Below are 27753 nucleotides of genomic sequence, written 5' to 3'. Positions count from 1 at the left end.
TCTTCGCTAGACTTGTTAATCTCTGAAAAGAAATTTCTTTGCTTGGCAAATGCTGCTTTAAGTTGCCGAACTTTTTCCTCTCAGATTTTCCGGTGAATGCATCACGTGTCATAGTGCCAATGCGCGTTATATTCCTTGGGAACAGCAATCATTTACTGATATATAAGGCATTAAGTTTTATCTTTTACCTCTGTGAAAAAATATACATTCTCCCATTTGTCTTAGAAAACTCTCTTTTCTTCCATGAGTGTTTTTTTTTTCCGATGAAGTCATTTCCGAGCGGTTTTAATAAAATATATACACTCAGCAATGAACCTCACTCAAAGGACAAAACACGCACTTAGTTTTAGAATTACTTCTGTTAAAGCCCCCCCTCCACCCCTTCCCTGCCTCTTCCCACCCCTTCCCCAAATCCTTGCCCCTGCCCTGCCCCTTCTCCCGAGTACGTGGCTTCCCACTCCTCCCCCTCCCTCCTAGAAAGCGCTAAGTGCCGCCAAACAGCTGTTTGGTGGTGGGAAGTGCCTGGAGGTAGGCAAAGGAGTGGGGAGTGGCGCTGTGGGGAGCAGGGGATGAGGGGAGGGTAGCGGCCACAGGAAGTAACTCGGAGGGGGGGGTCAGGGAGCTTGGCGGGCCGCAGCAAAGAACTCTGTGGGCTGCATGTTTGAGACCCCTGCTTTAGATGGATATTTAGTTCGTCACTTAAGGTTTCAATGATAACATTAAATCAATGAAGTCCTGTATGCCATGTAACTGGAACAAAATTCAAGAAGCGTTCCATAGGTGTGCAGTTATTCAGCATGTAGCACGAAGTAAATGTCAGCTGATCAGCATGGCTAATATCCGGTGTGGAATCAATGCTGAAGGAAAAATAATTAGCCAATTTTACCTCATCCACAATGTCCTGCTTTACATTGTCAGCCATGAGTTTGATGAACTCTTCACAGATTTTTGATGATAGATATGATGTTGTGCCATGACCAGCATTCCCATACTTGTTGTAGAGGGCCAGGTAAGGGTCATATTCTGCTACCAACTCTAAGCAGCCAATGAAGTTGCCATTATTAAGACTGCCAAAGCTTTCATTAGCCCGTCTCAGTGCCAGAGCTCGTGTTCTCAGAAATGTTATTGCTGATAAGACTCGCTTCAATGCTTCTGTCCAGTAATTTCTTTAATATGTCTATCTCTTGTATGTTTATCAAGGGTTTGAGTCTTCAATAAACGTATTATATAAGCTGTGAGAGCTTGTCAGTGCTCAGAAGAACTTTCAGGGTCACCAAGTCTGCCAATGTGATCCCATGAATCAAATCCTCTCTTGGCTAGTGCAGATGTGCTGTTCGGAGAAAACAATTTGCACACAAAACAGAAGACACAGTCAGTCGATGGTGAGTATGAGAGCCAGAGCCTTTCAGTAGTTTCACCATTCGAGGACACGTAATTGAAGGCTGTATCACAGAGTTTCCTAAAACAAAAAACATTTTAATATTAAGGTATAATCTCCAACATTTGTGATGAATACAGCTGACCCTCAGCTTGACTACCGGTTCCTGATTCCAGCTCTGACCCTTGACTCTGACTCCTGGCAGCTGACTCCTGCTCCAACCACTAGGCCTGACCATCCACACCCCAGCCATGACACAGGCTTTTGTGAATCCCACTCTTAGGCACTAACATTTCCCATGCATTGTGTAGGGAGCCTGGGCAACTAATTCAGGGCTCTGGATTCCACTGGCTGGCAGGGAACCTAAATGTTACATCCTGCAACACTGAGCCTAAGCCCTGGTCTACACTAGGACTTTAGGTCGAATTTAGCAGCGTTAAATCGATGTAAACCTGCACCCGTCCACACGATGAAGCCCTTTATTTCGACTTAAAGGGCTCTTAAAATCGATTTCTGTACTCCACCCCTGACAAGTGGATTAGCGCTTAAATCGGCCTTGCCAGGTCGAATTTGGGGTACTGTGGACATAATTCGACGGTATTGGCTCCATTGTGACCGCTCTGGACAGCACTCTCAACTCAGATGCACTGGCCAGGTAGACAGGAAAAGAACCGCGAACTTTTGAATCTCATTTCCTGTTTGGCCAGCGTGGCAAGCTGCAGGTGACCATGCAGAGCTCATCAGCAGAGGTGACCATGATGGAGTCCCAGAATCGCAAAAGAGCTCCAGCATGGACCGAACGGGAGGTACGGGATCTGATCGCTGTTTGGGGAAAGGAATCCGTGCTATCAGAACTCCGTTCCAGTTTTCGAAATGCCAAAACCTTTGTCAAAATCTCCCAGGGCATGAAGGACAGAGGCCATAACAGGGACCCGAAGCAGTGCGGCGTGAAACTGAAGGAGCTGAGGCAAGCCTACCAGAAAACCAGAGAGGCGAACGGCCGCTCTGGGTCAGAGCCCCAAACATGCCGCTTCTATGATGAGCTGCATGCCATTTTAGGCGGTTCAGCCACCACTACCCCAGCCGTGTTGTTTGACTCCTTCAATGGAGATGGAGGCAATACGGAAGCAGGTTTTGGGGACAAAGATGATGATGATGAGGTTGTAGATAGCTCACAGCAAGGAAGCAGAGAAACCGGTTTTCCCGACAGCCAGGAACTGTTTCTCACTCTGGACCTGGAGCCAGTACCCCCCGAACCCACCCAAGGCTGTCTCCTGGACCCAGCAGGCGGAGAAGGGACCTCCGGTGAGTGTACCTTTTAAAATACTATACATGGTTTAAAAGCAAGCATGTGAAAGGATTACTTTGCCCTGGCATTCGCGGTTCTCCTGGATGTACTCCCAAAGCCTTTGCAAAAGGTTTCTGGGGAGGGCAGCCTTATTGCATCCTTCATGGTAGGACACTTTACCACTCCAGGCCAGTAACACGAACTCGGGAATCATTGTACAACAAAGCATTGCAGTGTATGTTTGCTGGCTTTCAAACAACATCCGTTCTTTATCTCTCTGTGTTATCCTCAGGAGAGTGAGATATAATTCATGGTCACCTGGCTGAAATAGAGTGCTTTTCTTCAGGGGACACTCAGAGGAGCTCATTCCCGCTGGGCTGTTTGCCTGTGGCTAAACAGAAATGTTCCCCGCTGTTAGCCACAGGGAGGGGGGAAGGTTGAGGGGGTAGCCACGCGGTGGGGGGAGGCAAAATGAGACCTTGTAACGAAAGCACATGTGCTATGTATGTAATGTTAACAGCAAGGTTTACCCTGAAAGAGTGTAGCCACTGTTTTATAAAATAAAAGGAGTACTTGTGGCACCTTAGAGACTAACCAATTTATTTGAGCATGAGCTTTCGTGAGCCACAGCTCACTTCATCAGATGTGTACCGTGGAAACTGCAGCAGACTTTATATACACACAGAGAATATGAAACAATACCTCCTCCCACCCCACTTTCCTGCTGGTAATAGCTTATCTAAAGTGATCAGCAGGTGGGCCATTTCCAGCACAAATCCAGGTTTTCTCACCCTCCACCCCCCACACAAATTCACTCTCCTGCTGGTGCTAGCCCATCCAAAGTGACAACTCTTTACATAATCAAGTCGGGCTATTTCCTGCATAGATCCAGGTTCTCTCACTTCCCCCCCACCCCCATACACACACAAACTCACTCTCCTGCTGGTCTAAACTGACCACTCTCCAAGTTTAAATCCAAGTTAAACCAGAACATCTGGGGGGGGGGGGGGGGGGAGGAAAAAACAAGAGGAAACAGGCTACCTTGCATAATGACTTAGCCACTCCCAGTCTCTATTTAAGCCTAAATTAATAGTATCCAATTTGCAAATGAATTCCAATTCAGCAGTTTCTCGCTGGAGTCTGGATTTGAAGTTTTTTTGTTTTAAGATAGCGACCTTCATGTCTGTGATTGCGTGACCAGAGAGATTGAAGTGTTCTCCGACTGGTTTATGAATGTTATAATTCTTGACATCTGATTTGTGTCCATTTATTCTTTTACGTAGAGACTGTCCAGTTTGACCAATGTACATGGCAGAGGGGATAACATACTAATCCACAGAGGTCTCCCTGCCAACACTACAGAAAGAGGGATTCTAGATGGACTCCTCCTGAAGGTCGAAACAGCAGACTGGACTTCTACATAGAGTGCTTCCGCCGACGTGCACGGGCTGAAATTGTGGAAAAGCAGCATCACTTGCCCCATAACCTCAGCCATGCGGAACGCAATGCCATCCACAGCCTCAGAAACAACTCTGACATCATAATCAAAAAGGCTGACAAAGGAGGTGCTGTTGTCATCATGAATAGGTCGGAATATGAACAAGAGGCTGCTCGGCAGCTCTCCAACACGAGTTTCTACAAGCCATTACCCTATGATCCCACTGAGAGTTACCAAAAGCAACTACAACATTTGCTCAAGAAACTTCCTGAAAAAGCACAAGATCAAATCCGCACAGACACACCCCTGGAACCCCGACCTGGGATATTCTATCTACTACCCAAGATCCATAAACCTGGAAATCCTGGGCGCCCCATCATCTCAGGCATTGGCACCCTGACAGCAGGATTGTCTGGCTATGTAGACTCCCTCCTCAGGCCCTACGCTACCAGCACTCCCAGCTACCTTCGAGACACCACTGACTTCCTGAGGAAACTTCAATCCATCGGTGATCTTCCTGATAACACCATCCTGGCTACTATGGATGTAGAAGCCCTCTACACCAACATTCCACACAAAGATGGACTACAGGCCGTCAGGAACACTATACCCGATAATGTCACGGCTAACCTGGTGGCTGAACTTTGTGACTTTGTCCTTACCCATAACTATTTCACATTTGGGGACAATGTATACCTTCAGATCAGCGGCACTGCTATGGGTACCCGCATGGCCCCACAGTATGCCAACATTTTTATGGCTGATTTAGAACAACGCTTCCTCAGCTCTCGTCCCCTAAAGCCCCTACTCTACTTGCGCTATATTGATGACATCTTCATCATCTGGACCCATGGAAAAGAAGCCCTTGAGGAATTCCACCATGATTTCAACAATTTCCATCCCACCACCAACCTCAGCCTGGTCCAGTCCACACAAGAGATCCACTTCCTGGACACTACAGTGCTAATAAACAATGGCCACATAAACACCACCCTATACCGGAAACCTACTGACCGCTATTCCTACCTGCATGCCTCCAGCTTTCACCCTGACCACACCACACGATCCATCGTCTACAGCCAAGCTCTGCGATACAACCGCATTTGCTCCAACCCCTCAGACAGAGACAAACACCTACAAGATCTCTGTCAAGCTTTCTTACAACTACAATACCCACCTGCAGAAGTAAAGAAACAGATTGATAGAGCCAGAAGAGTTCCCAGAAGTTACCTACTACAGGACAGGCCTAACAAAGAAAATAACAGAACGCCACTAGCGGTCACCTTCAGCCCCCAACTAAAACCCCTCCAACGCATTATTAAGGATCTACAACCTATCCTAAAGGATGACCCAACACTCTCACAAGTCTTGGGAGACAGGCCAGTCCTTGCCTACAGACAGCCCCGCAACCTGAAGCAAATACTCACCAACAACCACATACCACACAACAGAACCACTAACCCAGGAACTTATCCTTGCAACAAAGCCCGTTGCCAATTGTGCCCACATATCTATTCAGGGGACACCATCACAGGGCCTAATAACATCAGCCACACTATCAGAGGCTCGTTCACCTGCACATCCACCAATGTGATATATGCCATCATGTGCCAGCAATGCCCCTCTGCCATGTACATTGGTCAAACTGGACACTCTCTACGTAAAAGAATAAATGGACACAAATCAGATGTCAAGAATTATAACATTCATAAACCAGTCGGAGAACACTTCAATCTCTCTGGTCACGCAATCACAGACATGAAGGTCGCTATCTTAAAACAAATATACTTCAAATCCAGACTCCAGCGAGAAACTGCTGAATTGGAATTCATTTGCAAATTGGATACTATTAATTTAGGCTTAAATAGAGACTGGGAGTGGCTAAGTCATTATGCAAGGTAGCCTGTTTCCTCTTGTTTTTTCCTACCCCCCCCCCAGATATTCTGGTTTAACTTGGATTTAAACTTGGAGAGTGGTCAGTTTAGACCAGCAGGAGAGTGAGTTTGTGTGTGTATGGGGGTGGGGGGGAAGTGAGAGAACCTGGATCTATGCAGGAAATAGCCCGACTTGATTATGTAAAGAGTTGTCACTTTGGATGGGCTAGCACCAGCAGGAGAGTGAATTTGTGTGGGGGGTGGAGGGTGAGAAAACCTGGATTTGTGCTGGAAATGGCCCACCTGCTGATCACTTTAGATAAGCTATTACCAGCAGGAAAGTGGGGTGGGAGGAGGTATTGTTTCATATTCTCTGTGTGTATATAAAGTCTGCTGCAGTTTCCACGGTACACATCTGATGAAGTGAGCTGTGGCTCACGAAAGCTCATGCTCAAATAAATTGGTTAGTCTCTAAGGTGCCACAAGTACTCCTTTTCTTTTTGCGAATACAGACTAACACGGCTGTTCCTCTGAAACCTGTTTTATAAAATGTGTCTTTTTAAATACCGCTGTCCCTTTTTTTTCTCCACCAGCTGCATGCGTTTCAATGATCACAGGATCTTCTCCTTCCCAGAGGCTAGTGAAGCTTAGAAAGAAAAAAAAAATGCACTCGCGATGAAATGTTCTCCAAGCTCATGCTGTCCTCCCACACTGACAGAGCACAGATGAATGCGTGGAGGCAAATAATGTCAGAGTGCAGGAAAGCACAAAATGACCGGGAGGAGAGGTGGCGGGTGAAAACAGGGCTGAAGCTCAAATGTGGTGGCAGCGTGATGAGAGGAGGCAGGATTCAATGCTGAGGCTGCTGGAGGACCAAACCAGTATGCTCCAGTGTATGGTTGAGCTGCAGCAAAGGCAGCTGGAGCACAGACTGCCACTACAGCCCCTGTGTAACCAACTGCCCTCCTCCCCAAGTTCCATAGCCTCCACACCCAGACGCCCAAGAATGCGGTGGGGGGGCCTCCGGCCAACCAGCCACTCCGCCACAGAGGATTGCCCAAAAAAAAGAAGGCTGGCATTCAATAAATTTTAAAGTTGTAAACTTTTAAAGTGCTGTGTGGCATTTTCCTTCCCTCCTCCACCACCCCTCCTGGGCTACCTTGGTAGTCATCCCCCTATTTGTGTGATGAATGAATAACGAATGCATGAATGTGAAGCAACAATGACTTTATTGCCTCTGCAAGCGGTGATCGAAGGGAGGAGGGGAGGGTGGTTAGCTTACAGGGAAGTAGAGTGAACCAAGGGGTGGGGGGTTTCATCAAGGAAAAACAAAGAGAACTTTCACACCGTAGCCTGGCCAGTCATGAAACTGGTTTTCAAAGCTTCTCTGATGCGTACCACGCCCTCCTGTGCTCTTCTAACCGCCCTGGTGTCTGGCTGCGCATAACCAGCAACCAGGCGATTTGCCTCAACCTCCCACCCTGCCATAAACGTCTCCCTCTTACTCTCACAGATATTGTGGAGCACACAGCAAGCAGTAATAACAGTGGGAATATTGGTTTCGCTGAGGTCTAAGCGAGTCAGTAAACTGCACCAGCGCGCCTTTAAACGTCCAAATGCACATTCTACCACCATTCTGCACTTGCTCAGCCTGTAGTTGAACAGCTCCTGACTACTGTCCAGGCTGCCTGTGTACGGCTTCATGAGCCATGGCATTAAGGGGTAGGCTGGGTCCCCAAGGATACATATAGGCATTTCAACATCCCCAACAGTTATTTTCTGATCTGGGAATAAAGTCCCTTCCTGCAGTTTTTGAAACAGACCAGAGTTCCTGAAGATGCGAGCGTCATGTACCTTTCCCGGCCATCCCACGTTGATGTTGGTGAAACGTCCCTTGTGATCCACCAGAGCTTGCAGCACTATCGAAAAGTACCCCTTGCGGTTTATGTACTCGGCGGCTTGGTGCTCCGGTGCCAAGATAGGGATATGGGTTCCGTCTATAGCCCCACCACAGTTAGGGAATCCCATTGCAGCAAAGCCATCCACTATGACCTGCACATTTCCCAGGGTCACTACCCTTGATATCAGCAGATCTTTGATTGCGTGGGCTACTTGCATCACAGCAGCCCCCACAGTAGATTTGCCCACTCCAAATTGATTCCCAACTGACCGGTAGCTGTCTGGCGTTGCAAGCTTCCACAGGGCTATCGCCACTCGCTTCTCAACTGTGAGGGCTGCTCTCATCTTGGTATTCATGCGCCTCAGGGCAGGGGAAAGAAAGTCACAAATTCCATGGAAGTGCCCTTACGCATGCGAAAGTTTCGCAGCCACTGGGAATCGTCCCAGACCTGCAACACTATGCGGTCCCACCAGTCTGTGCTTGTTTCCCGAGCCCAGAATCGGCGTTCCACAGCATGAACCTGCCCCATTAGCACCATGATGCATGCATTGGCAGGGCCCATGCTTTCAGAGAAATCTGTGTCCATGTCCTGATTACTCACGTGACTGTGCTGACGTCGCCTCCTCGCCCCGTATCGCTCTGCCAGGTTCTGGTGCTGCATATATTGCTGGATAATGCGTGTGGTGTTTAATGTGCTCCTAAAGTGAGCTGAGTGGCCTCCATGCTTGCCGTGGTATGGCGTCCACACAGAAAAATGGCGCGGAACGATTGTCTGCCGTTGCTCTGACGGAGGGAGGGGCGACTGACGACATGGCTTACAGGGTTGGCTTCAGGGAGCTAAAATCAACAAAGGGGGTGGCTTTACATCAATGAGTATTTCAGGCAGGACTTCACGGAGGGTTCCAATAAGAAATGGTGCACCTAAGTTATTGTTCTTATTGGAACAAGGAGGTTAGTCTAGCCTCTGATTGATACATGGCTAGATTTACTTCACTGCACCTTCTCTGTGAGTGACTGCGGTGTGAGCTAGAGGAATGAGTCCCCTAGACGGGGGAGGGGGGGAAGCAAATGAGTACAAAACAAATCTGGTCTATTTCTTGTTTTGATCCACTCCATCTATCTTTTACATCTTTGGCTGGCAGCAGAGGGTGCAGAAAGACTGCATACCATCCACATCTCATGGCTGCTCGGCAGAAGATGGTGCAATACAACTGCTATCCATCCTCATCTCTTGCCTGCCTGGCAGAAGATGGTACAGTACGACTGCTAGCAATCCGTATCGCCTGCCTGCTCACCATAAGACGATTCAATAGGACTGACTGCAGGACTAAAGAGAATGACCTGGTCAAGTCACTCCAAATTTAGTCCCCGCGCCCATGTCTGCCCAGGCGCTCCTGGCCGACGTGGCCAGGAGCACCTCGGACATTACGATGACGGCTACCAGTCATATTGCACCATCTGCTGCCAGAAGGCAATGGGTTGCTGCTACTGTGTAGCAATGCAGTAGCACGTCTGCCAGCACCCAGGAGACATAGGGTGACGGTTACCTGAGCGGGCTCCATGCTTGCCGTGGTATGGCGTCTGCACAGGTAACTCAGGAAAAAAGGCGCGAAACGATTGTGTGCCCTTGCTTTCACGGAGGCAGGGAGGGAACAGGGGCCTGATGATATGTACCCAGAACCACCCGCGACAATGTTTTAGCCCCATCAGGCATTGGGATCTCAACCCAGAATTCTAATGGGCAGTGGAGACTGCGGGAACTGTGGGATAGCTACCCACAGAGCAACACTCCGGAAGTCGACGGTTGCCTCGGTACTGTGGAAGCACTCCGCTGAGTTAATGCACTTAGAGCATTTTCTGTGGGGACACACACACTCGAATATATAAAATTGATTTCTAAAAAAACGACTTCTATAAATTCAACCTAACTCCGTAGTGTAGACATACCCTAAGTCCCTTTGGCAGATCTAATCCTTAGTGCAATTTTCAAAATCGCAGTAAGTGCCTAACTCCCCTGGATTTCAAAAGTCCAGTAGGCGCAGTCTATGATTTATTCTGTCAGTGAGGGATACCTGGCTTTTTGATCAGGTTTATCAGCTGGTCAAATACAGTAATGAACCCACCAGGAGGTACCTCTCCTTGGATCAGGATCACAGCATTTCACAGGGCCAAAGGGAAGTGAATGGCTTATACAAATTCTGCAAAACCAGAATGATACTGATGAAAGCTGTTGTTTATCAGTGACATCTGGTGGCCAGTACAGCTAATACCAGTAAATACTGCAGACAATAGACTGCTCTTCCAGAAACTTGTTCTACACTTGGATGGGATGAAGAGAAAGAGCAATGGTCCTGTTTTATAATTACCTGAAAAGAAAAACCCTGTCCAGTGATCCTTGGAGCTGCTGTCTAGCATGGTCATCGTTCAAAACCAGGCACTTCACATTCTGGGGTAGGGCTGAAGGCAGCACAGTTTTGAAGACATCTTGGTCTTTGGGGCTTACTGTATGTTCTCTATTGTCTATCTCTATGTTCCAGCAAACACAGTGAGGTCAGAACAAAATATGCCATTTGCTCCAATTGGTCTCAGGTCATTTTTCCCTCAAATCCCCACTTTGCTTTGTCTATGGCCTGGTCTACACTACAGAGTTAGGTCAACGTAAGCTGTCTTACATCGAGCTAACTCTGTAGTAAGAACAAGGAGTACTTGTGGCACCTTAGAGACTAACAAATTTATTTGATCAAAAGCTTTCGTGGGCTAAAGCCCACTTCATCAGATGCATGTAGTGGAAAATACAGTAGGAAGATATATATATATATACACACACATAGAGAATGTGAATAAAATGGGGGTTGCCATACCAGTGCTAACAAGACAAATCGATTAAGGTGGGTTATTATCAGCAGGAGAAAATTGTAATGGATTTTTTACCTTCAGTCCTTTTGGTATGATGTTTTGCATTTGGAAAGGAAGATGATGTCTGCCTGTATCTGTACGAGTTTTTTCATGAAGTTGATAGATTTCCATTCCATATGGCTAAATGCAGTAGTGTCTACGGTGCCACAAGTACTCCTCGTTCTTTCTGCTGATACAGACTAACACGGCTACCACTCTGAAACCTGTCACCATACAAGGCACTGCATTTAGCCCTATGAAGTGGAAATCCATCAACTTCCATCAGTGGTAGCCACAGCAGTCTGTATCAGCAAAGACAATGAGGAGTCCTTATGGCACCTTAGAGATTAACAAATTTATTTGGGCATAAGCTTTTGTGGCTTAAAACCCACTTCATCAGATGCATGGAGTGGAAAATGCAGAGGCAGGTATAAATACACAGCACATGAAAAGATGGGAGTTGCCTTACCACGTGGGGGGGGGGTCAGTGCTAAGGAGCCAATTCAATTAAGGTGGAAGTGTGCTTTTTTCAACAGTTTACAAGGAGGAAAATTCATTTTTGTAGTGCTAATGAGGCCAATGTAATCATGGTAGCCCATTTCAAACAGTTGACAAGAAGCTGTGAGTATTAGCAGGGAGAAATTAGTTTTTGTAGTGACCCATCCACTCCCAGTCTCTATTCAAGCCTAAGTTAATTGTATCCAGTTTGCAAATTAATTCCAGTTCTGCAGTTTCTCATTGGAGTCTGTTTTTTGAAGTTTTTTTGTTGAAGGGTTGCCACTTAAGTCTGTTATTGAGTATCCAGGGAGATTGAAATGTTCTACTTGTTTTTGAATGTTATAATTCTTGATATCAGATTTGTGTCCATTTATTCTTTTCCATAGAGACTGTCTGGTTTGGCCAATGTACATGGCAGAGGGGCGTTGCTGGCACATGATGGCATAGATCACATCGGTAGATGTGTGTGGCTGATGTGGTTAGGTCCTATGATGGTGTCCCTTGAATAGATATGCAGACAGAGTTGGCAACGGGGTCTGTTGCAGGGGTTGACTTCAAAGAGAAACTGCAGAACTGGAATTAATTTGCAAACTGGACACCATCAAGTTAGGCCTGAATAAAGGCTGGGAGTGGCTGGGTCACTACAAAAAGTAATTTTCCCTCTGTTTCAGAGGAACAGCCGTGTTAGTCTGTATTCGCAAAAAGAAAAGGAGGACTTGTGGCACCTTAGAGACTAACCAATTTATTTGAGCATGAGCTTTCGTGAGCTACAGCTCACTTCATCGGATGTCTGCTGCAGTTTCCACGGTATACATCCGATGAAGTGAGCTGTAGCTCACGAAAGCTCATGCTCAAATAAATGGGTCAGTCTCTAAGGTGCCACAAGTCCTCCTGTTCTTTTTCCCTCTGTTGATATTCACCCCTTCTTGTCAACTGTTGGGAAAGGAGGACGTTCACCTTGATCGAATTGGCCTGGTTAGCACTGACCCCCCCACACCTGGTAAGGCAACTCCCATCTCTTCATGTACTGTCCTATTTATACCCGCTTACTGCATTTTCCACTCCAGGCATCTGATGAAGTGGGTCTTAGCCCTGGAAAGCTTATGCCCCAATGAATCTGTCAGCCTCCAAGGGCTTGGCCACACTTGCCAGTTGGAGCCCTCTGGCCCAGCCCCCGGCGCCCTAAGGGCGGAGGAGTCCCCGCTGGCGAGGCCCGCGAGCGCCCGGGCTCCGCGGCCCCCCGCTAACCCCCCGCCACCAGAGGCGCACGGCTTGCGGGGCCCCGGCCCGGGCCTCTCCGCTGCGGCGGCCTCCGCGGGCGGGGTCACCCCCGGGCGCTCTCCCGCGGCCGGCCCAGCCAGGCCCCGGGCCTGCGCGCTGCTGCTGGGCCCGGGGCCCGGGAGCCGCCGCCAGCGCCCGCGGCAGGGAGGGGCCCGCCCCGGCGGGGCTCAATGGAGCTGGCGGCGAAGCCCCGCCCCTCGCTGGCCGCGCCCCTTCGCCTGGCGGCTCGCGGCGCGCTCCGCCGGTCACGTGAGGGAGTCCGTTGGTCACCTTTTCCTCGTTCAGCAGTTGCGGGTGGCGGGTTTTGGTGGGGGAGGGGTTGAATTTCCCGTCGCCGGCCGTGATTGGGTGACTCCCTCACTGTGCGCATGCGCAATGAGGAGACCTCCGGCCGGGCGCACATTTCACGGCGCTGACTGCGTCTGTCTTTTGCGCATGCGCGCTGCTCACAGAGCGCGGGGGAGCGCGCTCCACCGCTCGGCCCCCGGCCTTTGTTTTGCGCATGCGTGCTGAGCAGCGAGTGAGTCGCTCCTGGCCCACCCACGGAAGTGGGTATGCGCGTGGCCGGAAGTGGCGCTTGTTGTTCTGTCTGGTGGGAGCTGAGGGGATCGTGGGCGGTCCAAGATGTCGATAGAAATCGAGTCCTCGGAGTGAGCGCGGGGAGGGGCGTGAGCCCGGGGGCATTGGGTTGGGGGGTGGCCCGGCCCCGGCCCCGTTCCCGGGGGTTCCCGGGTTGGGGGGGAGGGGTGTCCCCGGCCCCGTTCCCGGGGGTTCCCGGGTTGGGGGGTGGCCACGGCCCCGTTCCCGGAGGTTCCCAAGGTGGGGGGTGGCCCCGGCCGTTCCTGGGGTGGCTCCGGCCCCGGCCCCGTTCCCGGGGGTTCCTGAGGTGGCCCCGGCCCCGTTCCCGGGGGTTCCCGGGTTGGGGGGTGGCCACGGCCCCGTTCCCGGAGGTTCCCAAGGTGGGGGGTGGCCCCGGCCGTTCCTGGGGTGGCTCCGGCCCCGTTCCCCGGGGTTCCTGAGGTGGGGGGAGGGGTGGCCCCGGCCCCGTTCCCGGGGGTTCCTGAGGTGGGGGGAGGGGTGGCCCCGGCCCCGTTCCCGGGGGTTCCCGGGTTGTGGGGGTGACCTCAGCCCCTTTCCCGGGTAGGGGGTGTGGTTCTGGTCCCGTTCCTGGAAGGTATCGGGTTGGGGGTGACCCTGGGGCTGCTCCTTGAGGGAGGTTTGATCCTGACCCTTGGGTGTCTCTGTGCCTCCGTCCCCCTCGCAGCGTGATCCGGCTCATTATGCAGTACCTGAAGGAGAACAGCCTTCACCGTGCACTGGCCACCCTCCAGGAGGAGACCACTGTGTCCCTCAACACTGTGGACAGCATTGAGAGCTTCGTGGCTGATATCAACAGTGGGCACTGGGACACAGTGTTGCAGGCCATACAGTCTCTCAAGCTGCCGGACAAGACCCTGATCGACCTATATGAACAGGTGGACGTGTCAGCAATACAGTACCAGCCACGCACCCCACTGTGCATTTATGAACACCAATCTGCTGCCATTAACCACAAAATCAAAGCTATCAGAATGTCACAAGGGAAAATCATGAGTTGGTTTTGGGTTTCCTGGGTCAGAATGCGTGCTCTGCACCATTGGATGAGTGCCACTAAGGGAAAAACTAGCGTTGTGGGGAAGAAACAAATTGCACATCTAATTGTCAAGATCTTTCTTCCCCCTGTGATGCACTGCTCAAATCTTAAAAACTTCGGTTTGTAGAATTACTTTATAGATAGGAAATTCAGCTTTGGATGCATGTCAGATACATACCTTCAGCATCAATAGTGAACAAATGATCCTTGAAGGTTGAGGTGGAAAATATTTCTTGCATCTATGTATAAAATCATATCTCCATTTTTAACCACAAAATTCTTCAAAGCAAGGATAAATAGTGTGTGAAGAGTTTATTCTTTAGATCATATTCACACTTTGCATTTGTAAATACTATCCCATTGTTTAACTGTTAACGTCAGAGTTGTATTTTATCTTGTGGATGCTAACATGCATCCGATGAAGTGAGCTGTAGCTCACGAAAGCTTATGCTCAAATAAATTGGTTAGTCTCTAAGGTGCCACAAGTCCTCCTTTTCTTTTTGTGGATACAGACTAACACGGCTGCTACTCTGAAACCTGTCATGTTTCTATGTTACTCTAGGTTGTTCTTGAATTAATAGAACTCCGTGAGCTGGGTGCTGCTAGATCCCTCCTGAGGCAAACTGACCCTATGATCATGTTAAAACAGACTCAGCCAGAGAGATACATTCACCTTGAGAATCTCCTGGCCAGGTCCTACTTTGACCCTCGTGAGGTAAGTTGTATTTGTGGAATTTTTAAAAAAAAGTTGTAGTTATATGACTTGGAGAATTTGTAATTAGCGTAACTCTTTTTTGCACGGCACACTTATTAATGAAAAGCTTACTCTGTTTAGTATTTTTTTCCCTTCTTGGTTTTTCTGTGTAAGTCATCCCCATCTCTCAAATTCTGTGTTTGTACTTTCAGTATGTCGTTTTTATTTTGTTACGATACTGCAGTTTTTAATGTTTTTTGTGATTTTTATTAAGCACTTCATGAATACATCCTTTTTAAGATTCACAAGTGGTTAAAACACTGGACTGAGACTCAGACAATCATGGTCCAGTTTTCATTTCTGCCACAGACTTCAGGTGTGATCTTGGGCAAGTCACCTAAGTCGTCTGTGTCTCATTTTCCCATCTTTAAAATGTTGGAAACAATAATTGTCCACTCCTGTAGATCTGAAAATGCTTTGTACATTAAAAAAAATTATAAAATTGCCAGGTATTGTCTTTTATATATTTGATTTAGACTGGGTTTGTTTAAATCTAAATTTAATCCCTTTATTCAGGTGTGTTTCGCATCTAGAATTTTTTTTGGCCACACAAAATGCTTTTGTCTTCTTTTTGATTCGCTTCGCTCCTTGGTCCCTCAAACACTTGTAGTTGTATCTTATTTTTAATCAAAGTGACAGAGATCTGTGACAAAATTCTTGCAGGAAATGATAATTTCACATGTATCTTCTTCCTAGGCATACCCAGATGGCAGCAGCAAAGAGAAACGGAGAGCTGCTATTGCACAAGCTTTAGCTGGAGAAGTCAGTGTAGTACCTCCATCGCGTCTTATGGCATTGTTGGGGCAGGTACTTTTTGAAGAAAATATATTTACTAACTATACCAATTTGTTTCTAGACTTTTAATGTATGAGACTGAAATTTGGGTGGCCTGGTCCTAAGCTTTGCCACAACAGAACCACATTAATCTCACACTTTATAAATAGCACATGCAAATAAGTCTCTTCCTTCCTGGCATCAAGGATTTAATAGCTATAGTAAGAGGTCATGTTCCTAAAATTGCTGTTTGTGGTTTATGGGGTTTTTTTTGTTGTTAGTTTTGTTTTTTTATAGAATAGGTTATGGGTATTAATAGATGATAATAAATAAAGCTAAAATAAACTATTTAAATAAGTTATATTTCATGAGATTTTGTCCCTGCTTTTTAAATTGATTACTCCTTTCAAAACTCAGTCACTTGCAATGGACTTCCTGGTGAGTGTGAACTAATAAAGTTCTACTTTAACTTTTTTCATTGCTTAAACTTTATTTAAAGTAAATTAAAGAAAGTAAAGTAAAGAGAGAGATCTTGGAGTCATTGTAAATAGGTCTCTGAAAATACCCACTCAATGTGCAGCAGCAGTCAATAAAGCTAACAGAATGTTAGGCATCATTAGGAAAGGGATAGATAATAAGACAGAAAATATCACAATGGCTCTATATAAATCCATAGTACGCCCACATCTTGAATACTGTGTGCAGATCTGGTCACCCCATCTCAAAAAAGGTATATTGGAAATGGAAAAGGTACAGAGAAGGGCAAAAAAGTGATGAGGGGTATGGAACAGTTTCTGTAAGAAGAGAGATTAATAAGACTGGGACTTTTCAGCTTGGAAAAGAGACAATTAAGGGGATATGATAGAAGCCTATAAAATCTTAACTGTTGTGGAGAAAGCGAATAAGGAAATGTTGTTTACTTCTTCACATAACACAAGAACTAGGGGTCACCCAATGAAATTAATAGGCAGCAGGTTTAAAACAAACAAAAGGAAGTACAGTAACTCTTCACTCAACGTCGTCCTGGTTAACGTTTTTTCATTGTTACGTTGCTGATCAGTTAGAGAATGTGCTCATTTAAAGTTGTGCCAGTGCTCCCTTATACTGTTTGGCAGCTGCCCGCTTTGTTCAGTGCGTGAAGAAAGAGCAGCCTTTTGGAGCTAGCTGGTGGGCGCTTGGAACCAGGGTGGATCGGCAGTCCCCCCCATCAGCTCCCCTAAGTTCCCTGTGTGGTAGCTGCCCAGCAGGCTGTCCCTGGGCACTTCAGATATCCTTCCTCCCACTGCTGTGTGCTGCTCCCAGGAGCCTCCTGCTTGCTGTGTAGGGGGTAGGAGGGAAGAGGGGTGCTGATGTCAGTGTCCCCCTTCCCCCGCTCCTGTACCCCATCTCCATAGAGCAGGGCGGGACAGGACAGAGGTCAGGACAGAGGGAGCTTGCTGGCAGCAGCTGCTGTCTCAACTTGCTGATCTACTTAAAAAGGCAGTGTACTCAGTGGAGTCAGTGCACTTAAAGGGGCAATGCACGTCTCTTTCTCTCACACACGGTGTGTGTGTCTGTCTCACTCTCTCACACACCCTGGCACTTTGGAAAGTGGAGGCAGTGGTGCGCTTCAGTGGCATAGCAGGGTTTCATCATCATGTTCAGTTTCCACAAAGAATGTTTACAGCCACTGCCATGCTGTTTCCTCCCTCCATTCCTGCTGCCTTGTAGAGCATGAGGCTACATTAGCAACAATGTGTTAACCCTTGAGGGCTCAGCCGAGTGCTAGTTCATCATTTAGCAGTAAGGCATCCCCTGGGAAATATCCCACCCTCTGACTTCACCACCTCAACCAAACTTCACAAGCATCATTGCTTTAAATTGTTTGTTTAAAACTTATAGTTTGTGTGTGTGTGTGTGTGTGTGTAGTCTTTTGTCTGGAGAGAAAAATTTCCCTGGAGTTAATTCTTAAAGGGGAAATTGGATTCGCTTAACTTCATTTTGCTTAAAGTAGCATTTTTCAGGAACATAACTACAACGTTAAGTGAGGAGTTCTAGTACTACTTCACACAATACACAGTCAACCTGTGAAACTCCTTGCCAGAGGATGTTGTGAAACCCAAAACTATAACAGGGTTCAAAAAAGAACTAGATAAGTTCATGGAGGTTTGGTCCACCAATGGCTACGAGCCAGGGTGGTCATGGATGCAACACCCTGCTCTGAGTGTCCCTAGCCTTTGTTTGCCAGAAGCTGGGAGTGGATTACAGGGGATGGATCACCCTCAATGATTGCCTGTTCTGTTCATTCCCTCTGAAGCACCTGGCATTCGCCACTATTGGAAGACAGGATACTGGGGACCATTAATCAGACCCATGTGGGTATTTTTATGTTCTCATGTATATTGATTTGAAATAAGTATTATGTCCTGTGTTGGGAAAATTATTATTCTACTGTAGTGGCTGTGTATGTCAAAATAAAGTAAATTTTATTTTTCTATCTGTTCATAAAAGGACTATCAAAGCTCCTTTACTTTTATATGTAAATAGATCTCTGCCAGCTCTTTCAGAACTAACTACTAACTGTGTACAACTTCATATTTATCTCATCCTTTGTAATTAAATTACTGAAAGGAAAACAATTAGGGAGGGCCTGCAGCTCTTCTCTCTTGCTAGGAACACTTGGAAATAACAAAGATATGCTCAAACTTTTGCATTGGTTTCCAGAGTTCTGGCAACAGCATTGCTTTGAGTAACTGATCTGAAAAATCTTAGAGTGGCCACTCAGTTCAAAAGTTAGAAGTGCAAAGTTTATTGAAGGTTTCTAGGAAATGCTTGCTATACTAAGGAATTTGGTGTAACACAGCTCCTCCTGAGAGGATTACACTGACTGAGCTTACTTCATGAAAAGGATCTCTAAATATAATCATTTTGGCTTCTCATAAGGCACTGAAATGGCAACAGCACCAGGGACTGCTTCCTCCAGGGATGACAATTGATTTGTTCAGAGGCAAAGCAGCCGTGAAAGATGTAGAAGAAGAAAAGTTCCCCACGCAGCTGAGCAGACATATTAAGGTAGAATTCTACTAACTTTTTTCTGTATAATGCTTGGTAGTACTTGCTATAGTTACCTTAAGCCAAGACTTTCATTTTAACTCCCGATCTTCATGTGCTCATAGCTTTTTGAAAATTTAGCCTTTTTACTTAAATTTTTCCATGCCTGGTCTTGGCCCAGAAGTACATCTTTGGAAGGTTTGAATGAAAACTCCGGTTAAGGGTGGAGGAATGCTAATTACATTTCAGGTGGTTTTGAGTTGTGAATTTTAAATGCTGTTGTGTTCTGGTTGATTAAGGCTCTCATTATCTACAGGAAAAAACGGATTCTTAAAAATTTGGTTTTGTGCATGCATGTTAGTAACTTCCATTAGTCATGGGAACTTTGATTCTAAGTGTAGCACTAAGTTGTTGTTATAACTAATATTTTTTGTATTTTGTGCTTTCAGCCACAACAACAAAAAGCTTTTCATATAGTTTTCAATATAGAAACAGATTCTGCTCTGAAATTTCTGTGCTCCTGCAAAGCTTGACTTACAGCAGACAGCTGTTCTGTTGTGGAGTTTCCAGGGTTTATAGGTGAACTCCATAAGCCCAGTAGTTCCAGTTCATGCTCAGTAGCTCTGCCAGTTTTCTCTGCAAGCTGCCTGTTCTGATAATAAATAGAAAATATGGTTTACAGGGGTTTCTGTGTCAATGACCTGGACATGAGCAGTCAGGTCTAGTGGTTGGAGCAGGAATCGATACCCAGAAATTGCAACCGAGGGTCAGAGCCAAGGGTCAGAAGTCAGGAATCTTGAGCTGAGGATCAGAGCCAGGTTACCTGGAGTGAGGCAGGAGCAGGATTAGGAATAAGCAGGTGCAGGAGCTATTGCAGCCCTGGGCAAATGCTTGGAGCAGCTGGTGAACTGCTGCTGTGCTTAAGAGCCATTCTGCTGGCTTTGGCTACACCACCTGGTTGGTAGGAAATCAGGCAGCCTAGTATAGGCAAGCTGCACTTGTTAGGTTACCTGGAAACTGGCTCTGCTGCTTGCTTGTGTTGGTCTATTTCCACCAGCACTAAATTCACTTCTTTGTAATTGCTAGGGTGAATCAAAATTTTCATCAAACTTTTTTGACAAAAACTGCATTTCCAATCATGATTATTGTTGTGGAAAAAAATAATTTTGGTTCAAATTTTGAAATGAAAAATGTTGTTACACTTCAGTGGAGGAGGAAAAACTTTCTTGATTTTGTACTTCCCTACCCCCTATTTTCTAGTATGGGGGTTGGAGGGGAAGTGAAAAGTGGCTTTTTCTCTCTGAATTTTTTTCATGTAGCAAATAGCATTTCAAACAAAACAATTTTTATTTCTTTTGATTTTTTTCAGCTGTATTAATTATGTTTGCTAAATAGACATTGTAAAGGTGTCAATTGACATCACGATCGCAAAAATTAATGAAAACTAATCTGACTACTTTTGAAAGCAGAGACTGGCTGGCATAGAAGTAAAGCAGCTGCACAAATAATTCTTGATCAAAAAGGAGTTGGTTTGTTTGGTTTGTTTTTTATTTAAAAGTAGGTAGCCCAGTAGAGCTGGCAGCTGTTCTCCACCACTAAGTTAAAATAAATTAACCTTAAGCCCTGGAATATATCATGTACTGGCACCAAAGAGTTAACTTGATTTAAAATGAAACTGATCTCATATTAAAATCCTATTTTTATTTCATTTGAAAACAGTTTGGCCAGAAGTCACATGTGGAATGTGCTAGGTTTTCTCCAGATGGTCAGTATTTGGTAACAGGCTCTGTGGATGGATTCATTGAAGTGTGGAATTTCACTACTGGAAAGATCAGGAAGGTAAAGTAGTTCTGGATTCATTTGACTGGGAAGTGGATTGATTGGTGGTTACAGAGTGCATTTTTCAACTCTGAAACCAGGTTTCAAATCCAGCTGAATCTAACTAAAATGAGTTTGGAGGGGAAGGCTAGCCCCGGGTGCTGGTCTGGGAGGTACCAGATACAGGATCAGTTCTGTGCTCTGCCATAGACACCCTGTGTGACCTTGGACAAGTCACTTAATCTCTCTGTGCCTTAGTTCCCCATCTGCAAAATGAGAATAAAAGCTCTGCCGTAATTCACAGAGGTATTTGAGGATGAGAATATTAAATTGTGAAGTGCTTAGATACTGTGGTAAAGGGGGCCATATAACGTACCTTTAATAGACATCTAGAAATAATTACACCTCTACCCCGATATAACGCGAACTGATATAACGCAGGTTTGCATACATCGTGGTAAAGCTCCGACACGCTGCTCTGAGCAGCGTGTTAAGGGTGCCGTGCTGTGCCGGGGCTGAGGAGTTGGATAAAGGGCAGAGGGTCTCGAGGGCTGTAAGGGGCTTTCCCACCCCCCCCCCCACCCCCCAGGTCTGGGAGGCAGGAGCTGTGGGGAGGTGGGGGCACTTTTGGGGACCCTGCAGTCCCAGAGTGGCCTGGGGGATTAGTGGGGGGCCGGGAGAAGCCCACTCTGTTTCCTTTGCACCGGCCCCAGTCGTGTCGCTCAGGGGAGAGGGCTTGGGGGAAGGGATTCCCCCCTCACTCACTGGCAGCAGCGGAGGCGGAGCAGCCCGGCCCCAGCCCGTTCCACTCTGCCAGCTCCCAGCCGCGGCGCTCCATTTCCTGCTTCAGGTCAGTGCGGGACCTTTCCCCAACTCCACCCCCAAGAGACACACCTGGGGCCAGGGCAAGGAAAGTAGAGCGCACTGGGGGACATCCTTTCCCCAACCTCCCTGTGCTCACCGGCGGCAGGAAGCAGAGCGCCGTGACTGGGATGTGGTGGAGTGGAGCGGGCTGGGGCTGCATTCCTCCGTTTCCTGCTGCAGCTGGTGAGAGTCTGTCGGGGCGAGGGGTGATTAGGGACGGGGGTCTCTGGAGGGGGCCGTCAAGGGGTGGGGGGGGAAGGCAAAGCAAGTTTGATATAACGCAGTGAGATTTTTTTTGTCTCCCAAGGACCGCGTCATATCGGGGTAGAGGTGTATTGCAAAACCATTACATGGTTTCTTGTAGTTAGCAGACTCATCTGGAGAAATACTTGGGGTTGAGCTGGTAAGGAGACTAACCAGTTGCCAGAATGATCAGTCCTGTAGGCTGGTGCCATTGATTGAACAGAGCTGAGCATGTAAGGTGGGAAACTGAGGCATGAGTCCACCCAATTCTTGCTTTTATTTATGAATTTTAAAAAAGAATTATTGTCGCTTAGTTTCTGGTCATATACAGATGACATAATAAAACAGATAACTTGGACCCCTATCTGTTCCATCTTATCAAGTTCTGGGGTACCAGGAAGCTTTTCTTCCCTTCTGAGTTTCTGGACTTGGGCCCTTGTTCATTTGGCTTTTGGTACCTTCCCATAATACATATTCATTAGCTTTCATCCAATCAACATTAAGATAACGCTTATATAACCTATACAATACACATGCGCAGGCTTCAATTTATCTAATGTTTGCTGTCCCCTTTTTTTTCGTGTCTTCATGTCACCTTACCCCTGTTTTTCCCAAAATAGGGACTTTTCAGCATTACGTTTTGTATATTGTACCGATTAACTTTCTCTTATGTACGTCCTCCAATGTGATACATTCCATAAACAGAGCATCACCTTTGTCTTGTCAGCTGTAAGCCTCATTTAAGTAAATCTACATAAGAGAGAAATTGGAAGACAACACTCTTGTCAAGTAAAGACTAGGTGAAAGCCTTAGTATAAGTATTACCCTGGCCTATCCAAACTCATTCACTTTTCATAGTTTAATGTTAATTTATTATTAATACAGTATAGCCCTTTTTTTGCCATTTAGCTATTTTTCATCTTTGGATATCATAGTTTACAACATGTATCATCCTAAATTATTCATTAACATAACCTTTATTTTTGTTATTTGAGTAGGATAGCTATGGAGAACAACATGCCCTACTATCAGAATATTCTTATCTTTTTCAAACTTGGATTACCAGGGGACTTTGAGCAAAAAGTTTAGCACCACACTTGTTTAAAAAGTCTTGTCAGTAATTTTGCCTGTTTCATTTTGAGGTGCTTTATTCAGTGTAGGGCCTAAGTTTGTGTTTGGTCCTCAATATTCCTCCCTCCGACAGTCTTGGAAATACAGTATTTTCAAGGGTGTCACTTATTTTACATGATGGGCTAGAGTGCACATTGCAATGCATGGGTTTTTTTGTCTTTTTTTGCCAATCTTTAATATATGCTGTATTTTATAACAAATTATAAGCAATGAGATACCTATTAACACTTGCATCTGAAGAAGTGGGTTTTTGACCCACGAAAGCTTATGTCCAGATAAATCTGTTTAGTCTTTAAGGTGCCACCAGACTCCTCATTGTTTTTGTGGCTACAGACTAACACGGCTACCCCCTGATACTTATTAACACTTCTGTACATAACAATATTTTAAAACTAAATGCTACAGCTGGGTGGTACCCACATGTTAGTTTGATCCCATCATCTGATTGGTTTTAATGTTTGTTTTATGTGATTATTTGCTGTATTTAATTTTTTTGTATATGAACTAAATGCTTTGTATTTTGCGGTGATGAAGAATTTAGATATATATTTAATTTAGCAATGGGTACTGTAAAGCTAGGAAGCAGCCTCAGGACCAAAGCTTGGTTGACTTGTTATTACTACTGGTTCAACAAATTTGGGTATAGGTATTATTTTGACTGATTCAATCATAGTTTTGAATTTAGAAGTAAAACATCTGTTGGACTGATTCATTGGGGATTCTTTCCCTCCATAACTGTATTTTAGCTATTATGTGACAACACAGTATTCTCCATTTCCCACATATGTGGCACAGGTTTGTTGTTCAAATTGCAGGTGCCAGATGGAATGTGGCTGGTTCAATGTTCATGAACATAATATGCCACTTACTGTTGTGAGTTGAATTCTTCCATGAATCGATGGCAATTAGCTATTGCTGTTTAGTTTTAGTTCTCTTTTATCCTCCATTGCTGTGGCTGACAGATGTTCTTGCTGTTTCGTTTAGGATCTGAAATACCAAGCACAGGATAACTTTATGATGATGGATGATGCAGTTCTGTGCATGTGTTTCAGTAGAGACACAGAAATGTTAGCAACTGGAGCACAAGATGGGAAGATCAAGGTATGAATTTTAGGACATAGAAACTGTTAGGAAGTACAGAAAGATTAGGCTAAATCAAATGTACGCATTGTACCCTTTAAATTTGAGGAGTGTGAGGTGGAAGAGAGTCTGATGCTCAGTTCCTATTGTTAATTTCCCCATGCACTGGAAACGGATTTCTTGCTATAATTTCATACTCTCCAGTCTTAAAGTTGGCCTACGAAGACACTTTTTAATACACTTTTTTGGATTATAGTATTGTGCCTGTCTTGAGAAAGGAATTGATTTTAGACTCGGGATTGTGGGTTTCATGCCCTTTGATCTTGTTACACAAGGCTGCTAAATATATAATTATACAAGCTAATGGTCTGTAAAGATCCACTTGTCTTGCTAGTTTGGGAAATTTTTCAAATGATATCCTCTAGAAAAGGAGATGAGTATGCATGTTCAATAACTACTGTCCTTTAGACTTGCATAAGGCATTTAGTATGTGCAGTGCATTCTATATGGTAGCCTCAGATATGAACAAGTGCAATGTCTCTATTTGTGTATCTAACACTCTGGTTTTGAGATGCTCCCACTGTGACCCTCTAGAACAGTGGTTCTCAATCTGACACCTCTGGGGAGTTGCCATCTGGAGGGGTGCAAGCTCACTCCTGGAAGACTTATCGTGTTTCAGGGCAGCTGCACCTCTGTTCGCTCTCTAAGGGCACCCACTATCAGGGTTCTGGCTCCCCAGCTGTCACTCTTTTGGGTGGAGCTCTGTCTCTCACTCCTTCCTGAGCGGGGTATTTCCAGGCTGCACAGCTCCCTGTCTACACTGAATTTTCCAGCAAGTCAGACTGACTAAGCAGGCCTACTTTTTTTTCTCATAGGCTGTAACGGTGTGATTGCCCACAATTATAAAGTACCACACAGTTCTTCCTAAGCAAGCACACTTATTCCGAAGGTGAAAGTATTACAGGGAAAACCTACTAAAACAGTAAAAGTCACCACAACTCCAACAAGGTCTCTGGTAGGAGTAGTCCTTCACTACCCACCAAGGGGTTTTACTGTGGTTACCAGTTCATAACTGTCTTGGCTCAGAACAAGCACCCCCATGAATAAATCAGCCCATACTTGTATGGCTTGGGTGTTGGATCGAGAGATTTTGGGAGCAGGTAATCAGTAGCCAATGGAAAAGGCTGAGGTTTTGCATAACTGGGTTGGAGGGGTACATCTGCATTCACCTCCTCTTAGAGATTTCCTAGGAAACCCACTTAACCAAAAGTTCATTCGTATCTGGCACATTCTTTAAACAAGTCCTTTGAAGCTAATACCACTTCCCAGTGTTTACATTAGTCATGTCTGCCCACAGAGAGTTTCCATACAATCCCACAATAATACATGAACATCTGCAAAAGGCTAATGTAGTGCCCATCTTTAAAAAAGGGAAGGAGGAGGATCCGGGGAACTACAGGCCAGTCAGCCTCACCTCAGTCCTTGGAAAAATCAGGGAGCAGGTCCTCAAGGAATCAATTTTGAAGCACTTAGAGGAGAGGAAAGTGACCAGGAAGAGTCAGCATGGATTCACCAAGGGCAAGTCATGCTTGACTAACCTAATTGCCTTCTATGACGAGATAAGTGGCTCTGTGAATGAGGGGAAAACAGTGGACGTGTTATTCCTTGACTTTAGCAAAACTTTTGATACAGTCTCCCACAGTATTCTTGCCAGCAAGTTAAAGAAGTATGGGCTGGATGAATGGACTATAAGGCGGATAGAAAGCTGGCTAGATCGTCGGGCTCAACGGGTAGTGATCAATGACTCCATGTCTAGTTGGCAGCCGGTATCAAGCGGCGTGCCCCAAGGTCGGTCCTGGGGCCGGTTTGTTCAATATCTTCATTAATGATCTGGAGGATGGCGTGGATTGCACCCTCAGCAAGTTTGAAGACGACACTAAAGTGGGAGGAGTGGTAGATACGCTGGATGGTAGGGATAGGATACAGAGGGACCTAGACAAATTAGAGGATTGGGCCAAAAGAAATCTGATGAGGTTCAACAAGGACAAGTGCAGAGTCCTGCACATAGAATGGAAGAATCCCATGCGTTACTAGGGACTGAGTGGCTAGGCAGTAGTTCTGCAGAAAAGGACCTAGGGGTTACAGTGGATGAGAAGCTGGATATGAGTCAACAGTGTGCCCTTGTTGCCAAGAAGGCTAACGGCATTTTGGGCTGTATAAGTAGGAGCATTGCCAGCAGATGAAGGGACGTGATCGTTCCCCTCTATTTGACATTGGTGAGGCCTCATCTGGAGTACTGTGTCCAGTTTTGGGCCTCACGCTACAAGGAGGATGTGGAAAAATTGGAAAGCAAAAATGATCAGGGGGCTGGAGCACATAACTTATGAGGAAAGGCTGAGGGAACTGGGATTATTCAGTCTGCAGAAGAAGAATGACGGGAGATTTGGTAGCTGCTTTCAACTACCTGAAAGGGGGTTCCAAAGAGGATGGATCTAGACTGTTCTCAGTGGTAGCTGATGACAGAACAAGGAGTAATGGTCTCAAGTTGCAGTGGGGGAGGTTTAGGTTGGATATTAGGAAAAACTTTTTCACTAGAAGGGTGGTGAAGCACTGGAATGGGTTACCTAGGGAGGTGGTGGAATCTCCTTCCTTAGATTTTTAAGGTCAGGCTTGACAAAGCCCTGTCTGGGATGATTTGCTTTGAGCAGGGGGTTGGACTACATGACCTCCTGAGGTCCCTTCCAACCCTGATATTCTGTGATTCTGAATACAGTGAACTCCTGTGACACTTAAACTTAATTCAAAAGGGTTTACCTTAATTCAGTGAGGGTTGTGCAGGACATTGAAGTGTCTTTCAGAACTTGTACTCTAGTCTTTCTTTAGTTTATTTACCTTCCCACCCCAGGTCTCTGCCTCTCAATGTGCTAATTAGCAAAACAGCATAGCGCGTCATAAGTAGTCGGGATCCAACATTTATGTTGTTTGTTAACTTAGCCCTGGTCTATACTAGGGGAGGGTCGACCTAAGATACACAACTTGATCTACGCGAATAGCGTAGCTGAAGTCGGCATATCTTAGGTTGACTTATCTGGCCATGAGGATGGCGGCGAGTCGGCCGCTGCCGCTCCCCCGTCAACTCCGCTTCCACCTCTCGCCAGCTGGAGTTCCGGAGTCGATGGGGAGCGCATTTGGGGATCGACTTATTGCGTCTAGACGTGCCCTTAGAAAAATAACAAAACCTAATGGGAATGTTTTCATGTTTGTTAAATGGCAGGGAAAGTAGATGATTGGTCGTATGCCCTGCAGCATTTGAAACCCTGCCATGGCAGAGCATACTGTTAATGCATGAGTACCCGAAAGTGACTAGAAACACAAATTAAATTAGCCTGTCTTCATTGTCTTAATATGAATAGTCTAAAATGTAAACAGCAGAAATAATGGAAAACAGAACTCATCTGTTAATCGGTGTTTAACGCAAATGAGGGGGTTTGAGTAACATTTAACTTCTAAAGGGAAAAGAAAGGGTAGCTCCAAGGTGAAGTTTTATTTTTTGTTCCAAATCAGTGGCCTGTTGTTCCTTTCTGGAGGAGTAGGGGGTGGAAAGTCTCTTTCAGCTTTAGGCCAGGCAACCCTCTGCCCAGCAGCATCCCCATTACTGACAGGTGCAATCCTTTTTGTATGGCTAATGTCTGTGTGCAGCCTGATAGGAGTGCTACGGCCATCAGTGTCCTGCACCAGGAAGAGCTGCCAGGACAGATGAGTTCAGGCATCCGTAAAACCAAACCCAGATAACCTAGAGTTCTGCAGTCTCGATTAGAAAACAGCTCCTAAATTGGAGATTAGCTTGAGGGCATGTCACGTTTACAAGGAAAGG

The 27753-nt window shown here is 46.0% G+C and overlaps 2 protein-coding genes across 6 annotated transcripts in view; one reads left to right on the top strand and one right to left on the bottom strand.

Moving 5' to 3' along the window:
- Nucleotides 1-915: 915 nt before the first annotated feature.
- On the bottom strand, nt 916-12003 carry LOC125636528 (uncharacterized). 5 transcript variants are annotated; one of them, XR_012668690.1, is made up of 3 exons: nt 10245-12003; nt 8480-8715; nt 916-1459 (listed from the first exon to the last, which is right to left on the bottom strand). XR_012668690.1 is itself a non-coding variant. In XM_048849754.2 (3 exons), the coding sequence occupies exon 3, from the start codon at nt 8232-8234 to the stop codon at nt 7320-7322; it is 915 nt and encodes a 304-aa protein (XP_048705711.2). In that variant the 5' UTR covers nt 8235-8715; nt 10245-10404; nt 10810-12003; the 3' UTR covers nt 7098-7319. The 5 variants fall into 5 exon arrangements, 2 of the variants coding, with proteins under 2 accessions (XP_048705711.2, XP_048705710.2); XM_048849754.2 differs by lacking the exon at nt 916-1459 and having other exon boundaries at nt 7098-8715; nt 10245-10404; nt 10810-12003; XR_012668692.1 differs by lacking the exon at nt 8480-8715.
- A 1069-nt stretch (nt 12004-13072) lies between these two features.
- SMU1 (SMU1 DNA replication regulator and spliceosomal factor) overlaps nt 13073-27753 on the top strand; it is a 29560-nt gene continuing 14879 nt past the window's right edge. Inside the window, exons 1-7 of the mRNA XM_048849712.2 lie at nt 13073-13202; nt 13817-14027; nt 14748-14900; nt 15636-15746; nt 18636-18764; nt 20463-20582; nt 23784-23900. Coding sequence (XP_048705669.1) covers nt 13177-13202; nt 13817-14027; nt 14748-14900; nt 15636-15746; nt 18636-18764; nt 20463-20582; nt 23784-23900 — 867 coding nt within the window. The 5' untranslated portion in view covers nt 13073-13176. The remainder of the gene's footprint in view (nt 13203-13816; nt 14028-14747; nt 14901-15635; nt 15747-18635; nt 18765-20462; nt 20583-23783; nt 23901-27753) is intronic.

The sequence above is a fragment of the Caretta caretta genome, chromosome 5 (assembly GCF_965140235.1).
Source record: "Caretta caretta isolate rCarCar2 chromosome 5, rCarCar1.hap1, whole genome shotgun sequence".
In the NCBI taxonomy this organism is placed as follows: Eukaryota; Metazoa; Chordata; order Testudines; family Cheloniidae; genus Caretta; species Caretta caretta.
The sequence above is the reverse complement of the archived record's forward strand: the minus strand, read 5'-3'. Positions and strand labels throughout refer to the sequence as shown.

Excerpts from the sequence above, each read along its gene's own strand:
- LOC125636528 (XM_048849754.2), bottom strand. The coding sequence starts at position 8,234 with ATGAATACCAAGATGAGAGCAGCCCTCACAGTTGAGAAGCGAGTGGCG.